Source organism: Homalodisca vitripennis, chromosome 3 (assembly GCF_021130785.1).
Source record: "Homalodisca vitripennis isolate AUS2020 chromosome 3, UT_GWSS_2.1, whole genome shotgun sequence".
In the NCBI taxonomy this organism is placed as follows: Eukaryota; Metazoa; Arthropoda; class Insecta; order Hemiptera; family Cicadellidae; genus Homalodisca; species Homalodisca vitripennis.
The window spans coordinates 32,760,872-32,778,025 of NC_060209.1; the positions used below are offsets into that span (position 1 = coordinate 32,760,872).

The 17,154-nt window shown below is 34.9% G+C and overlaps 1 protein-coding gene across 1 annotated transcript in view; it reads right to left on the reverse strand.

Annotated features, from left to right (window-relative positions):
• LOC124358138 (cilia- and flagella-associated protein 61-like) overlaps positions 1-17,154 on the reverse strand; it is a 52,004-nt gene that overhangs the window by 8,185 nt on the left and 26,665 nt on the right. The window contains exons 16-23 of the mRNA XM_046810432.1: positions 17,002-17,142; positions 16,093-16,217; positions 14,231-14,373; positions 12,162-12,360; positions 10,737-10,906; positions 7,585-7,788; positions 4,619-4,729; positions 3,725-3,913 (exon numbers count right to left, since the gene is read on the reverse strand). Of these exons, the coding sequence (XP_046666388.1) occupies positions 3,725-3,913; positions 4,619-4,729; positions 7,585-7,788; positions 10,737-10,906; positions 12,162-12,360; positions 14,231-14,373; positions 16,093-16,217; positions 17,002-17,142 (1,282 nt within the window). The remainder of the gene's footprint in view (positions 1-3,724; positions 3,914-4,618; positions 4,730-7,584; positions 7,789-10,736; positions 10,907-12,161; positions 12,361-14,230; positions 14,374-16,092; positions 16,218-17,001; positions 17,143-17,154) is intronic.

The following is a 17,154-nucleotide window of genomic DNA, read 5'->3' on the forward strand; positions in this document are numbered from 1 at the left end:
TTGAGCATCTACTACAATAAAAGGGTAAGTAACAATCTACTATAGTATCGGAATCGTACAATATTAGAACCGGAATCGCTGTTGAAATAAAAATAAATGGGTCTAAAACCTTTGTAAGACAACAATTCTTTAAATAAAATACTTACAAGGCGACACAACACATGATCGACTTCTTATTAAATCCTTTAGTTAACTCCTAGATCTCGGACTTCCAGTGATCCCTTAAAATCATTAAAACACAACAAAATAAAGTTTCTTTTAAAGAATAAACAGCAATAGAAAAAATTGTTTTGAAACGAACTTTTAAAAAGTTGCGCGATAAAAACGCAGATAATAGCACATTACTATTTTTGTACATTTTAACACCCTGTAATTTTCATTAGGATTAACCTTTTGAGGTCCGGTTTGCGGCATTGTATTCTACGTACAGAGACCTTTAATTTGATGTGCATATCAACCTATGCTTACATTTAAGAATCTCGGCTTACTCCTCGTGGACCGTCCCCCATTGGAGGTGGAGAGTCAATGAACCGATGAAAAACAAGATATTTAGGTCTAACGAATATGTACGGAGTTTAAACCTCCTAACTTATACGGTTTAAAAATAAATAGGGGGGAAGGGACTTAAAACTCACCCTGTAATAAGTAATCTTTACAAGTTTAAACTGATATTAGTGCTGAGACGAGGCGGTAAGTTTTGAAACCGTCACCAAATTAATTAGGTACTAATTAGTTACCGTTGATATTTGTAAAGGAGAGCCAGATCCATTTTTTAAGGATTTGAATATGCGCTATCTTTAACTCAGACTCTAAGTTTGATGTCTAAGACCACTCAGCCACCGGCTCTCCCTTATATATATATATATATTTTAGAGTCTTTGAAAACAAGTTTCTTTCAAACACTCTTCTTAATTGTGGCATTTATTTATTTAACGTTAATGATGAGTGTCAAATTTCATTAAGACACCGATTAAACTTGCCTGGGAATCCATCACATTAAAGTAATTGGACCCAAAATCAGTGACTATGAACTCTAAAAACCGTATTTCAGTGGAGCAAAGTACGTGAATGATTACTATACAGTAAGGTGTTTCTCAAGTGTTATGTTATTGAGTTCGTTTCTAGGCGTACTTTGTACTCTTATTTTGCTAAGAATGTCCACTTGCGGTATGCACTGTAGTATGTAAAGCTGTAGTATAATTTTAGATTCATGTAAATACGTCAGAACCTGACAGCTAAGATTGAGGTTGTGGCTGTTTGAAAGGAATCACTTGTAAGAGTCTAATCTCTTCGTCGTTAAAATTTGAAGGATCTTTTATATTACCCTATCCAACCACCGGCCCTTGAAACCAGTCAGGAAGGTGACTCGAACCACCAACAGCGTCTAACAAGTTCAAGTTCGCTCAGTAGTCCACGTGTAAACAATTACTCTCTTCGTTTCATTTAAATCCAAGACGGGATCATGTGATTTGATATTTTAAACAATTATCTATTTCTAAACTGAGGTAGCTCCGTAAATGTCAAATCCTTACTCTTACTCTTCTGCGCGCATTTCTTAAAACGGATCTTCTAGTCACCTGTCGGATGGGAGCGACTCGTCTTTATGTTTTCAGTGAGTGCGCATGATACCCGGCATGGGTTTTTTCGACTCGTTATTCCTGTCATTGAACAGCTGTGTTCAACAACTCTTACACAGTTTCTGCCTGCAGGCTGTGGAACTCCTTTTCTGGTACCATCAAAAGCACTGGAACCGCGCTGGCTTTGGAGCCAGGATTAAAGATTAGTTTTTGCATAGTGGGAGGACGTTAGAGGTGGTGCTTTGGAGGTGGTGAGAGGTTGAGTGTGGATAAGGAAGATAAGTTAAATAATTATTAATTTTTGCAAGTGTTGTGTTTTATTTTATTAGTTTGTTTACTATAGTTTCAGTGTTTAATTTGTGTTGTAAGAAATTGTTAAGTTTATTTATGTTTTTATGTTGCTGTTTAAAACATAAAAAAAGTTAAAATGGCTTTTTTGTTACTGTTGATGCTGCTTTGAGATTGAGTGGTAGAGATTCAACAGTCCCAACTCCGTCTCTGGAAATAAATGCCATTTCATTTATTCATTCAGTCACACATGCAAAGAGCAGTCAAGTTCATAGTAGCTTGAACAACATCGTCCGTTATGTACAAGCAATAATCGCTAGATCCATTTCTCTCGAGGATCATACCTAATTACGATATCGTCCCAAATATCCAACAATTTTTACTACCACCAAGTGGAAATTAATCGATAATTGTTGCGGTATTATTAAAAAATACAACAGTAAGTTATATACCTCAGTTTACAGTTTATTTGGCTGCTAATTGAAAATATTCTTAAACTAATATTTTAAGAGCGTGGTCAATTTCGTGCACATTTTACTGATATTTTCGAGATATGATATTAATAACTCTAGATTGTGTGTGAAATCCAGACTAAATACAAATGAAGCAAACAACAACCTTAAAAAAAACTACCATTATTATTTTTCAAAACTAATCCTTAATATAAGCGTTTGGCACTAGTCTGTAAGAAATATCACGAAATCTAGTTGTAACTTTAACCTCTCAAAATTTAATTTAGTGTGAGAATAACTAAGAAACGAATAAGTGCAAATGCAGTTGTCCTAAAAAATTACCTATGTTCACAACTTTACTAACATCTATGAAAATATGGGTGTCTGTAAGATAAACCACTAAACCTAACCTCAAACTCAAGATACAGTCACATTAAAATGGAGCTTAACACGGACTTTAATTTGCATGAGGGTTGCCGAAAACGCATTCTTTTGGCAACTGTATGAACTACTTCCACGTATAGCCTGGTTTTTACAGTTTAGGCACAATATCTATGCTGTCTTAAAAGTGTTCTCCTCGTCTGCGAGTGTGCTCTCCGATGTGCGAGTAGGATCGCAAATTTCACTGATTTAGAAACTGCTGTAGGTATGTGCTAAAAATTTCGAAACTCACAGCATTAGAACCCACTCATCGTTTGAAGCGAGTCTGTTATATTCAACTAAACGCTTGTGGCCTCTCACAAAATACGAGAATTGAAAGAGCTCTCACTCACATCTTTATTCATCTCTCCCAATGCCCACATTTTTGGATTACCAAGATTATCCTGGGTTTTATAATCAGTCTACATTTACGAATTAAAAACTTTTTTTGTCGCTTCTCCACTAAAGGAATATGACTATGTCAATGCAATATGCACATTTCAAATACAGTTTAACTTGGTACCTACAATTAGACTTGAGCGTCTATTAAAAACAAAGAAGCTAACAATATCTTTTTAATAAAAAGTGTCGATATATATATATATATATATATATATATATATATATATATATAATAAAAATTGAATAGCAAAAAGTACTTGCTCCGCCGGGACTCGAACCCGGATCTCTCACTTGCCAGGTGAATGTGCTACCATTACATTTATATAACATTATATATATATATATATATATATATATATATATATATATATATAAACACACACACACGAAAAAACCAAAAATTTTTTGCATAATAATAAAGCTCTCAATAGTACCATATATACCATTTTTATATCCACGTTTATAGATATTAGAAAGAGTTGTTGATTCTCAAGTATTTTAGTGAGTACACTTTTACAGCCACCAATTAATTATGTTGAAGAAGTTATACAGATTTTTCACTACCCTGTCACAGTTTATACTCACTGTCTGATAAATATCTGCACACTCTCGCGCCAGTTCGGTGAATCCAGTGGTGTACAATGCGTAGGCCCAAGGCTGGTTGAAGAAGGCGTAGAGATCTGTAATTAGACCGACGTTGTAACGCTCCAAGAGATTGTTCAGGAGCCGCTCATGTTTACCGTACAAACACCGGAGATTGTCGTGAGGTATCTCCTGCCAACAGTGCCATCTGCTGTTATAGACTGCAGTTATCTTTCCTTATAGATACCCAACATATAGCTCATTAACGCAAGTATTTTATCCTAAACATATAAAAAAGGACAGACTGTATTTTTATTTCAAATAGCTAACTGACAACGAAAAATATGAATGTCACAAACCTTTTATAGAAGCTAAGTTTTAAGAAATCCCTCCATTATCCGTACTTAAGTGAACAATTCCTAAAAATGTGACTTACGTAATGGAATATTCATTGCGTTAGCTACCTAAATGTGTGCTTAATATCTACACTTTAGGTAATCGAAACCCAAAAATATTTTAAAACATATTTATAGTATAGGTTAGAAAAAAATAAATATTTAGACAACAAAAATAAAATAATATTCGTTAACTACAAGATCTCGTAGTTCTTGAAAAATACTCTATACTCTAGGTAGCAGCATATTAAGTAAGCACATACGAATTAGTTTCTTTTAGCTACTTTTTAGAACAATATTATATAATAATTAAAAAACAATTATATAAAATAGCAACTATTTTAAATATGGATTATGTGACAAAACGGTGCCAGATGTACACACATACATATTCAAAGCATAAAAAATTGATTTCTTAAACATTAATTATAATATATTTGAAAAACTACTCGTCCCCTTTCTTAAGTAACATAACAAATAAGCAATATGTATTTAAAAATACCTTTTTCGAAAGACAGGCAATCTCACGCACCATACCATACACGGACAGAGAAAGCTGGAAGTAGCCGGAACCCTTGGCATCTATTGGATCTCCAGTGACCAGCACAGGTCCCTATATCATATAACATTAGTATTAGAGAGATATAGGATATCTCATGCATCATGCCGTACACGGAAAAAGAGAGCTGGGTCCCCTTGGCATCTATTGGATCTCCAGTGACCATCACAGGTCCCTATTCATATAACATTATTATTAGTGAGATATAGGTTATCTCATGCATCATGCCGTACACGGAAAGGAGAGCTGGGTCCCCTGGCATCTATTGGATCCCCAGTGACCAGCACAGGTCCCTATATCATATAACATTATTAATAGAGATATAGGTTATCTCATGCATCATGCCGTATACGGAAAAAAAAGAGCTCCCCTGGCATCTATTGGATCTCCAGTGACCAGCACAGGTCCCTATATCATATAACATTATTAATAGAGAGATATACAGGTTATCTCATGCATCATGCCGTACACGGAAAAAAAGAGCTGGAAACCCCTGGCATCTATTGGATCTCCAGTGACCAGCACAGGTCCCTATATCATTTAACATTATTAATAGAGAGATATAGGTTATCTCATGCATCATGCCGTACACGGAAAAAAAGAAGCTGGCATCTATTGGATCCCTGGCATCTATTGGATCCCAGTGACCAGCACAGGTCCCTATATCATATAACATTATTATTAGAGAGATATAGGATATCTCATGCATCATGCCGTACACGGAAAAAAAGAGCTGGGTCCCCTGGCATCTATTGGATCCCCAGTGACCAGCACAGGTCCCTATATCATATAACATTATTAATAGAGAGATATAGGTTATCTCATGCATCATGCCGTATACGGAAAAAAAGAGCTGGGTCCCCTGGCATCTATTGGATCTCCAGTGACCAGCACAGGTCCCTATATCATTTAACATTATTAATAGAGAGATACAGGTTATCTCATGCATCATGCCGTACACGGAAAAAAAGAGCTGGGTCCCTGGCATCTATTGGATCCCCAGTGACCAGCACAGGTCCCTATATCATATAACATTATTAATAGAGAGATATAGGTTATCTCATGCATCATGCCGTACACGGAAAAAGAGAACTGGGACCCCTGGCATCTATTGGATCCCCAGTGACCAGCACACGTTCCTATATCATATAACATTATTAATAGAGAGATAAAGGTTATCTCATGCATCATGACGTACACGGAAAAAGAGAGCTGGAACCCCTGGCATCTATTGGATCTCCAGTGACCAGCACAGGTCCCTATATCATATAACATTATTATTAGAGAGATATAGGTTATCTCATGCATCATGCCGTACACGGACAGGGACAGCTGGAACAGCTCCAACCCCTGGTATCCATTTGCTCCCCAGAGACCAACACATACCCCTGGATCTTATACTACTGAATTGTAAAAGTACCACGTTTTTTTATACTGCTTAAAAGTACAATAGATTGTTGTAACTATATATTCTAAAAAAATAACTTTAAACAGTGTTAGATCAGCGGTATGAAATATAATTAGGTGATTGTATTGATTTATGTAATTAACTAAAATATATTTAGTCAATTTGATTAATAATGGTAGTTTGGTAATAAATCTTATATTCATTTCTAATAAAAAATAATATACTTGTTACTTTCTGTCCAAAAGGCTAGGACAGATATTTAGTCTTTCCATTTTGTATGTTTTGCTGTTGTTTATTATTATTATTATTATTATATATTTTTAATGAAATATTAGACCAAAACTGTTTGGTGAAAAAAAGTGATGGTTCTGAAAGAGCAATGTTTGTATCGATGAAAACAATGCTAATGCATTCTCTGTCAATGAGAGATCTGGCATTTTCCATGCTCTTTCCTGCATAAATCCTTTTTTAGATTATATAAACCAAAGTTGTAGACTTTCCTGTCTAGAATTTGTTCTTTCATTCATAAAATTATATCAGGAGGTTTAAAGCGTTGCTATATTCCACACCACAACTGACACCATTCCATTAGTAAGTTGTAACACTAGCAAGAGAGGCAGCTCTATTAGTGAAAAGATATAAAACATAAACTAACGTGTTTAAAGTGAACCTTTTGTAACTTTATAAGCTGAAATAAAAATGTAATTTTTGACCACAGATTATAGGGAAAATAATTTATCCTCGTGAAAAAGTAGTGCGACCTCTTGTAATCTGAATACAATATTTTTCACTGGTTCTAAAAGTATGTTTTCCACTTTGGTTGAGCGTCAGCAAAGCCTATCACTTATGAGACTGGAAAAATTTAATTTCTGTCTGTTTATCCCATATAATATCATTAATTTCTATATAATTTCATATAATATCTGTTCATAGATATCTCACAAAGGAACTGAAATTTTGCTTGAAGCTTTATTTATATACATGTAGCACTGCGTTTGATTATGGTGCTTGTCACTACATAGGAATTGGCCTAGCATTAGCAAATATATTTACTTTGATCTCATGGGTAACCATGATGGCAACGATATAATAGTACTCAATTTGAGTACAATCATATGAAATGTTACATGTGGTATTGTTATTCATAGAGGTTCACGACAAAATAATAGAGTGGAAAATAAATTAAATTTAGGTGACACGAATGGATTTCAGCGCACTCTTGCATTGCAGTACCCTCCCTAGCTGACTGGAACTTATATTATTACAAATAACACTATGCTATCAAACCTAACTTAATGGACAAAAATGTGAATGTATCATGTAAAAGGCTATAACTACAAAACTTTCTCCACAGTATGTATGTCCGTCCACACGACATCTTGAGAATTGAATGACCTGTAGATATAAGATTTAGCAAGCATCCTCAGCGAATACTGTTAGTCTGAACGTGTTGTGGGTACTCCTACCTTGTACAGTAAAGTTATGCAAGAACAATACTAACACTCTCGCCCTGGCCGTGCAGTTGACACTCTAGCGGCAGCGGAATGCCCGGGGCGGATATGCGCACGTAATTCCAGTCCCCCGGAAGTTGAGCCACAAGCACCACCGGGTCGCTCATCTTCGGCAACAGGTCCACATTAGTGGACTGGTCGTCCTCCATTTCCCGCGGCTTCGGCTCCATCACCTCCCGGAACATCTCGCTCGCCTGTGCCCCAAACCGCCGTCATTAACTGGTAGTCAGCCCAGGCTTGTTATGACTTAAAACGATATGTAAGGTCTTATTAAACTCCGTGTTAACATAGCTGATGACGTGGTACTTTGATTAAAATTTATAAGGAGGTAAAAGTTTGAGAATAGGTGTCGTTAGTCCTAACTGAGCTATTGGTGCGAAGAGATTATCATACCTGGACTCATTATAAACTGTAGTCTTCTCGGCAGCCACTTAACTTGTACGGTAAAATATTAATGGAACTTGCCAAGAAGATGTAAATTCTGAGCGATCGTTTACAGTAATAGTAATAACAATAGTAATAATAATAACATACTGTATTGTTTTGTCTAAGATGTGTGCACAACAAAGTCAACTACTTTAGACATTAAACAATATAATCAGTATTAATTTATTTTATGAGGAGCGGGGCTCTTTTAAGCTATGTTCTGCCCGTCCTCATGGGCTACTGGGCTATGCGAGGATCTTACAAAACAGAATAAGGAGAGTTAGTACAGTACAAGGTCATTGTATAAAAAGTGGCACGGATACAGGTAGGATTTGAACCTGAGCTATCTCAAACTTAGATCTAAAGTCAGACGTCTTAGACTGCTCAGTGATTGGCAATCCCTCTTCTAGGGAATGAACTTCGAATTCTGACGTACAAATTTAAACCAACGATATAATTTTAAAATATTTTTCCAGAATGTATTAATTTTTTAGATATAAATTAGTGCAGTGATAGTTTTTAAGAAAAAATGGATTTGATCGGTGAGTTGTGTACGTATAAGGGATAGCCAAAAGATTTACTGGAGTATACAATAGTAGATTCCGCTGAGCTTTTAATCTGATTAACCATAGTGACCCAGCTTTCGTCACTGGACAGGAATCGTCTTGCTGCAGCGGTAGACAAATGCCTCAACAATATACGAGTCATCGCATGTTTTGACCGATTGAACTTAAAATATTGTTTAAAAATTTCACAAACATCTCGTAACTCGTGGCTCGCTAGCAGAAAACAAGATTAATGCTGGCTGGTAAAGAGCAAGGAAGTGATGATATCAATCCGGAAGTCAGGTTGCGATGACCTTTAAGGTGATATACCAAACCTCTCATTGGATTGACACTTAAAACTTCACAAAAGATCCACGCTTGAGTACGACTTAGAGTTACATTAAATATTTTTTTTATCCTGCCTATTGTGAACAGTGATATAACGCTCACTTCCTCAATGGTTTTAAAAGTAGCAGATATATGATCCAAGATGATTTTGAATAGAGTAATAACTAAAACAATTCCAAGCACTGAGAGAATTTGTGGAAGGGGTTGGATCCGGAATTTATGAAAGTCTTATATTGTGCTAGAAACAAGCGTACTTAGGCGTTTGGGTGTTAAATGATTATAAGAGACTGCTGATAGTGGTAGCTCAGCAAATTTTATATTGTGGACAAATAAGTCTAAGACTTTTTTGGAAAGATTGTCTTTCCGGTAAACATGTGCAAAGTCCTGAAAATGCTTGCAGTTAAGATAATTATTTACTGACAACATGATTGACGGTTTGATCGAGTGAGGAATAGTGCAGAACAAGGATATGAGACACAAGCTGTATGTATGGGCTGTTATTAAAATTTGGCGGGACTGAGGAATGCTGTACTTTTGCAATCAATAAGTAAATTTGATGTTGAAATTTTGGTTGGACGTTTTCATTAGACATGCCTTCAAAATAAGGAAAAGCAGAGGCGCCCAACTCGCATTAATAAGTAAGCGATGATGCATAACATACATATTTAATTTGTGGCACACGTTGGGGCAATCTACCAACTGAGAGCAGTGCAATAAGGCTAACGAAGAGCGTCTTGTTACAAGAAGCTACATTGTCATTAGTGATTCATCAGGATCCACACACTCAAACTCGTAGGTAATGTAGTAGTAGGTATTTCCGACAGTGAATAAAAATGTAGCTCTTTAAAGAGTATTAGTTAATAAAGACTATTTATTTTATAATATATTTTACATATAATTAGTGTAACATTTAGTAATACAGACTTTTACGATAGTACTAAAATATTCTTTAATGCTGTGCAGTCGAGACAAAAGTCAATTTACATTGTATAAGTAGATAACCTACTTTTTCATGAAATCAACAAAGGAATTTCCGCCAATCTGTGTGGTTTGAGTGGCAAGCTAATCAAACACTATCTTACATACGATTAATCTCAGTACCATTTCCAACCCTTCGAAAACTGGCACGGCTGATGATCGATTTGTTTCTTTGGAGAAATTAATCTATGGATTCGCGAAAAACCAGGTTGTGTGATCTCATGCACAATGCAAACATTGGCTTTAAACTCGTAGCATCAGTGATATTGGTATCACCGAGTAATAAAAAGGAGTCATTGCTGACAGCTTATGGATACCCCTGGTGAAACACTTTGTTCATGTAAAAAGCTTTTCAAAATCATTTGAGGTCGAATGAAAAATGTTTCTTTGGATAGATAGATTATGACTTACACTATTTACCTATTGATTTCCGCTCATTTTCAATATTTTTAGAAGATAAATGATCTCACCTTCAAGGGTAAATCAGCTGTAAATATGGATAGCATCAGTGATAGATACCCGTGGACCTTAAAACATTGTTTTATAATCGTATGTGATATCATCGGTATTTTTCTTAAAATCATTCTAAAACCAATCCTAAAGCAAATGAACTAACATAGAGGTAAAAATATAGTCTAACACAGCCTTTGCAACTCTGAGCTGTGAGTAATAGACTGTGCTAAAGCCTCCGGACTGGGTGGAATCACTGTAGGGTGACACAAATGATGAAACTCCCATGGGACTAAATTTTCGCTATTGCAAAACCTAAACGGGTTATACAATATCCATCCAACCTTAACAGCATTAAGGATATCTATATACTTATGAGCGAATCACCAACGCACCAAGCGGCCTACTTCTCTGGAGCTGAAGTAGGAGTGGTTGGCCTGGGCATTTTGGTATCTACCACTGTATTTGGTCCCCGGGCCTGCCGCGTAGATGAACTGGTCATTAGTGCGGAATCTGCTGTTAATAATGATGCCGTCATTATAGACGATACCAGACCCCACCAGTGCTGTGTCACAATAAACATAAGTTGTTATGAAATAAAAGCATTAATCACTATCTACCATTATTATAACAATAATCTTTATAACTATTTAAATAAAAAAACTAAATGAAAACTTGTAACGATATTATTATTTTTATCATATATTATAGTATCTAAATTTTCGCAACCCATTTACTCATTGCTGGTTAGTATCCACATTCTTGGCGGAATAATGACCTAATTGGCACGCGTATTAATTTTTCCTCTCTTGAACTTTATAGCTAAGTTCTTGCTGCCGAGCAAATCCTCGCGCGCCTTGTCCATTATAAGTTAGCCATGTCATGAGAGACATCTATTTCGAATGTAATATAAAGTAAATTTGTAAACAGTAAAGTAACTCACCTGTTATAATGTTTTATTTGTCAGATTAATGCGGATATTAGTTATATGGTGATGTCCTTTTGTCGAGACCACGTTGTCGTGATTATAAGTTGTCTCGATAAATGGCTAATACCGTCGCGATTTTGTTTTAAGATGAGACCAAGTACCAATTAGTTTGAGCACACCTCCGAGACTAAATCTTGTTCAACTTCGAGTAATTTCGAGCAATTTCGGTATGTGAGTCAAGATCAATGTGAAGGAAAGTCAATTTTAAAGTTTTATTAATTGATTAAGTTCGTAAGCAAAATTCCATAGAACATTGAAACCATTAAGATCACCCTCCAAGATATCATTTTAGTTCAGTATTACTCTATTTTGGAAGCGACGTGGCAAGAAATTATTTTATTTTCATATCTTAAAGAGGTACTTGGGAGTTTTTATTTGCCAAAATTAAACATATAAGTAAACATTGCAAATCGAGTATTTATTATAATGACCTCAGAGATCTAAATAAAACCTCATGTGTTTTGTCCATTCGGTACAAAATAAAGCCTAAACCAGATCGAAATCTTCTTGATTTGCACATGACTATCATGAGGTAGAAAATAATACTTTGAAGTCAACGATTGGGTTATTCACATATCACCCATCTTAAATTTTGTGTTCTGTAACATAGCATATTTCCTTGAGTTGCTTTGCTCATCTTGTTTTGTCAAATGTTAAACTCATTTTAGGAAAAACCAGACAAAGCGAATGCAAAAAAGTTTTGTACAGGTTTTTTTTAAATAGTTAACGATGGTAAGCAGACGTTCCAGCAATAATTTTTTTAAACCACTTAGATTTTTACTTTTGAAGAGGGAGAGAAAAGCAAATGAACCAAATCTACTTAGATATGAACCTGAGTAGGTCTTAGCAGACGTGACTCTGCGTCCATAGTAAAACAAGGCCAGACAGTCGATGATGAGCGGACTGCCAAAGTCCGTGTGGAATAACACTTTGTGGATCTGCGAGTTCTTCACCTTCCAGTTGACCAGATGATAACCATGGTAGATCACCACTCCAAGCTCTTGTAGAGAGCGGATGATGGTCTTCTCTATCTATAGAAATCACGGTGGAATTGTCATACAAAGTGGTATTCATACAACATTTTAAGTAAAATTAAAGTTTTATTCATCTTTAATTAATATACAGGGTGTCACGTAATTCTCTGGAGAAATGTATAAAACGTGAGGTTCTCAGCGGATATCCAACAATACAAAAACTGACTAAACTGTAGCTCTCAATGTGGGTCATGTCTTGTCACTGTAAATATGCTCTAAACCAGTAATTTATTAATCGATTTAAATAACTTTTGTGTCATCAGGTTTGTGAAAACCCCTCTGAATCTGTTATTCTTGCAATTCTTGAGTGAAAATGCTAGTTTTTAAGATAGTAAAAATGTAAAAGTTTTTAATGCCGCGATTTTGAAAATACTAAAGATTATTTAATTATATTTTTCAGTAACTAGTCTTATTATTATAAACATTTAAACGCAATTTGGAATAGTTTAATTTATTACTTTTTAAGATATCAATTTTTTATAAAAATCACATACCGACAGATAGATGGGAAACTAAAAAAAATAGATGAGCATCGGAGACCCATTTTCATATGAGGGAATATGTTTGTATTTACCTGAACAATAACGCGGTATACCTTGTCCAGAGAGTTACGGTTGTAGCAGATTTTTTCAACGCAGAAATTTAATAAGAAATATTGTTATTTATAATATAAAGAGGACTTTATATATTAAAAATAAATATAGAAGCACCTATTGTAGATAATCAGTAATTGTTAAATTGCTTACACATCTTATCAATCCAGAATAACACTACATGGTTAGCGGTACTAATATATTTGGTACTATAACATATAGAATTTGAAATTTCAAAATTTATAGTCAGATCGTATAGGAATTCCTAAATTGACTGAATTGAACAATTCGGTTTTAAGTTATCGACTAAAAATGCGAAAAGGGAAACTCTCCTGTTTTTCATTTATGTAAGTGAAAATAAATAAACCTAACTTTTAAATTAATTTGTATTATTACTGAGCAAAGCTGTACTAATCATTTGTAAACCTTTCTTTAGGGAGAAGAAAACTGTAAGTATAATTGATAAGAATTACCATCTTTACTGAATCCGTAGTGGACGATTGAGGTGGGCATTCCCCAAGGATATATTTTATCTCCTATTTTATTCATTTTGCTTATAGATGATATTAAATGTACTTAGCATCGAAGTGGTTAAAAATAATAAACAATAATTGTTCTAAGATTATATTATACTACTGTGATATAATTATTATTGGCTGTCAGACACATAAATAATAGCTATAAGATTGAAAGACAATTGGATAGAGACTGAAAATTATCCCTTCGGGTCTGTATATAATTACTGTAGGTAACAGATTTATTTACTTCTTGTTAGTTTTAGACTTCTGGAGACTAAATAATACACATACGAGTATACTGCCACATATAGTCTTTACCTCACCACAACACATCGCCATTGGTCTTATAAGTGTGTCAAGCTAAAAAAATACGACCTGAGAAAAATATTTTCATTTAATTTTATCCCTTTTGATATCCTCTAGTTTCAATCCCCACCAAACGTAGTGCGGCTGACAATATATTTAATTCGTAGGGGAAGTTCCTTTATCGATTTAAAGAAATACCAGGTTGAATGCTCGTACATACAAATTGTTTCCCGGCTCCTGAAATGGAAGTGAATGTGAAGTGAGGTTGGATGAATTTGATTCTCTAATATTAAAATAACACTCTCTACTTTTGCAATGCATCTCTTGTGTATTCCACATAAAGGTAAAAATGGCTCTCAATTCTGTCTTTAATAATGAGCCAATAAGGTATAGAAATATTTGTGACGGACAACGTTTACTGTATTTAAGTAAATTCCCTATCTCACTTACCGTAGTGTTGGTGTCCAGTCCACAAAGCCTGCACGTATCAGAGTTCTCGACTATGACAATCTTGTGACCTGGCACCCCGAACGTCAGTAAGGACTGTGTGCAGGTGTAGATATTTATGCAGCCACCGTGTACGATAATTTTTCCTAAATAAAAATACATCAATAGAAACTTTAGTGCGATGGAGGATATAAAAATAAAAATCACCATTTTCTAGTCCGTCAACCGGGTATCCTCAATTTTCTTAACATAAACGGAAACGGGTGGGAAAAGGATGAAAATAGGAGAAAGGAAATATGACCCATAGTGCCCATTTCCTGTAACTCTGCTGATAATATTGTTCCATCTGCTATGGCTATAACTGAAACCTCTTGTAAATAATCTCAAAATAGTCGAGATTTGGTATAAAACACTTTTACCATACATCAGATTCTACTTAAAGTGGTTGTGCCAGATGAGTAAACTATTAGCCTCAATTCACTCTACTACACAATATAGAGCTATCCTATGTGGCTTGTTATTCAAATGTTTGGTCACTCTCGTGACCAATGCAAGCATATTTCATTTTACAATATAAATGACAATAACGCAATTGGTCTTATAGCATCTCCTATCGGAGTTAAATAGGGACCTTTCTAACCTAAACAGAACAGACGTTTTTTCGAGTGTTCGAGTCGAGGGTTGCACGGTGTTATCGAAAATCGATCGAGAACCAGAATTAAATTATACTTTTACTATGGTACAAGTTGATTCAGTTAAATTTATTTGAAAAAAGTGAATAATTTTGCTTTAGGTCAACTTCTCTGAAACAAAAAAATACAAACACATTTTTTATAACTCAACAAGGATTTATAGGCATTTTATTAAAAGCTTAAGATAAACATGTGATTTTTATCGTATGCATATGAGTAACGACTTCAGGAATATAAAAATATTTTTAAGAAAGTTACATTTTTGATGAATAAAAAACTACTTCCTTAAAACATATTTTATGTAAATGCTGTAAAAACTTAATACACTTACTATTTAGCCATTGTTTGTGATACGTAGGTACACCCTCAAATATGGCTTTAAATGACCACAATTCCTAATCGAATGGAGAACAAGATTTTCTACTCTTCTTGTCTCCATAACATATCTTAAAGAGGTAGGAATGACAATTTTTGTCAATAAAATAATTAACCCAACCGAACACCGCCAACACCAATTTCTTCATCCATAATAAATTGTTCTTATTGGAAGACATTTTGTTCAAATTTCATCGAATCAAACATTAGTATTTGCAATGCTGTTAAGAGATTGCTCCTAAACAACAATATATTGCTCGTCGTTTTTTATATGGACGATTCCAAGTTAAATAATTATGTGGCAGCAATGTTAATGCTTAAAAGTACAATTATGGAAATGGATGAAACATGACATTTTCCGGACATATGCCATCGTTCAGTGATAAAATAAACAGGTAACATTACGTTACGAGATCTGGAATCTGATCTCTCCTCAGCTATATAACTAATCTAACACATAACCAATTCTAGGTTAAAGTAAACAAATCATAACAGAGCGTTATGCATATACTCACAGAGCAATACTTTAACTAATATTGTAGTTGTGTTTTAGCTTAGTTATTTACCTGAGGAAGAGACCAGATTGCAGATCTCGAAATGCAGTTTTTAGGAATTTATTGCACTACTAAACGATGGAAAATGTCCGGAATATCCAAAAGCAAACTTTAAAGAAACAAAATTGGTTCATGGTATGAAAAATTGACTGTTTTTTAATAATCTTTGAATTCTTTTATTTAGGTTTTATCTCTTAATTAATGTTATTTGAAAGACAAAATGACTAAGTGGAATAAAACTAACCCGACTTTTTAGACGCCAAAACTATTTTCTTCAATGTGCCCAGGGCTATGACGGCATCCGCTGTGGTGTTAATTAGGAAGATATTTTCACCCAACTCTCTGGCCTCCCTGGTGTGAATTTCCCGTCTGAAACCCCGCCAGAAAGAACGTACACCGTTAATTAAATGAAAACCATCATGTAATAAACTTACCGACAGTAAACTCCTGTTTCCCTTTGTCCTGATTAAAATAAAAATTTTGCATACAAATCTCAGCATTGAAAATTGTAAAAATAATTCTTTACCGGTAACGAATTCAATAAAAAGAAAAAGTTAATAAAACTAACTTGGAATAATCAAAAGACTCAACAGAACGTAGCAAAAGAGTTGTTGAACAGACAGATAGACGGATAGACTTTCGTTTGATATTTTGGCACTAAAGCAAAATCAACAGGGCTGTTCCTTACACCAAGAGAAATATCTGCATCAAGTTTTGAAGTTTGTAGGACCTCTTTAACAAAAGTTATCGTACAGACAGGTAGATGGAGATACGAACTGGCCTTTAACCCTTTAAAATAAAAATCGATAGGGTTTCTTCTTTGACTAAGAGGAACGCATGTATCAAAGTTTCTAAGTCTTTCTATCAAGAACTATAGGCTAGGCGGACAGACGGGAGCACAAAGACCCTGGGTTCATTTCAAAATAGATTTTTTTAATGGTAAACTAAAGGCCAAACTAAACAATATTCATTAGCGTGATACAATTTTGTTAAATAGGTTATAATTAACAATAGAATCGTATGAAACTTCTTATTATACTCGTATGTCGCAATAAAACCTAAGATGAAGTTAATTTGTTGGAATGGTTGGTAGATTTTGATTACATTCTGTTGGGTAATCCATTATCATTAGTTATTTATGCTAGATACTTGCACATCAACAGATTTCTGGCAGGTGTCAGCGTCTACGTGAGCGGTAGCCGGCATGGGTTTGCAGTACTGCACACCAGTGAACAGGTACAGGTAGTCGTACCGCAGCCAGTGTTGGTCGTTCAGGCAGATCATCTTCTCTTGTCTGTGTCACACA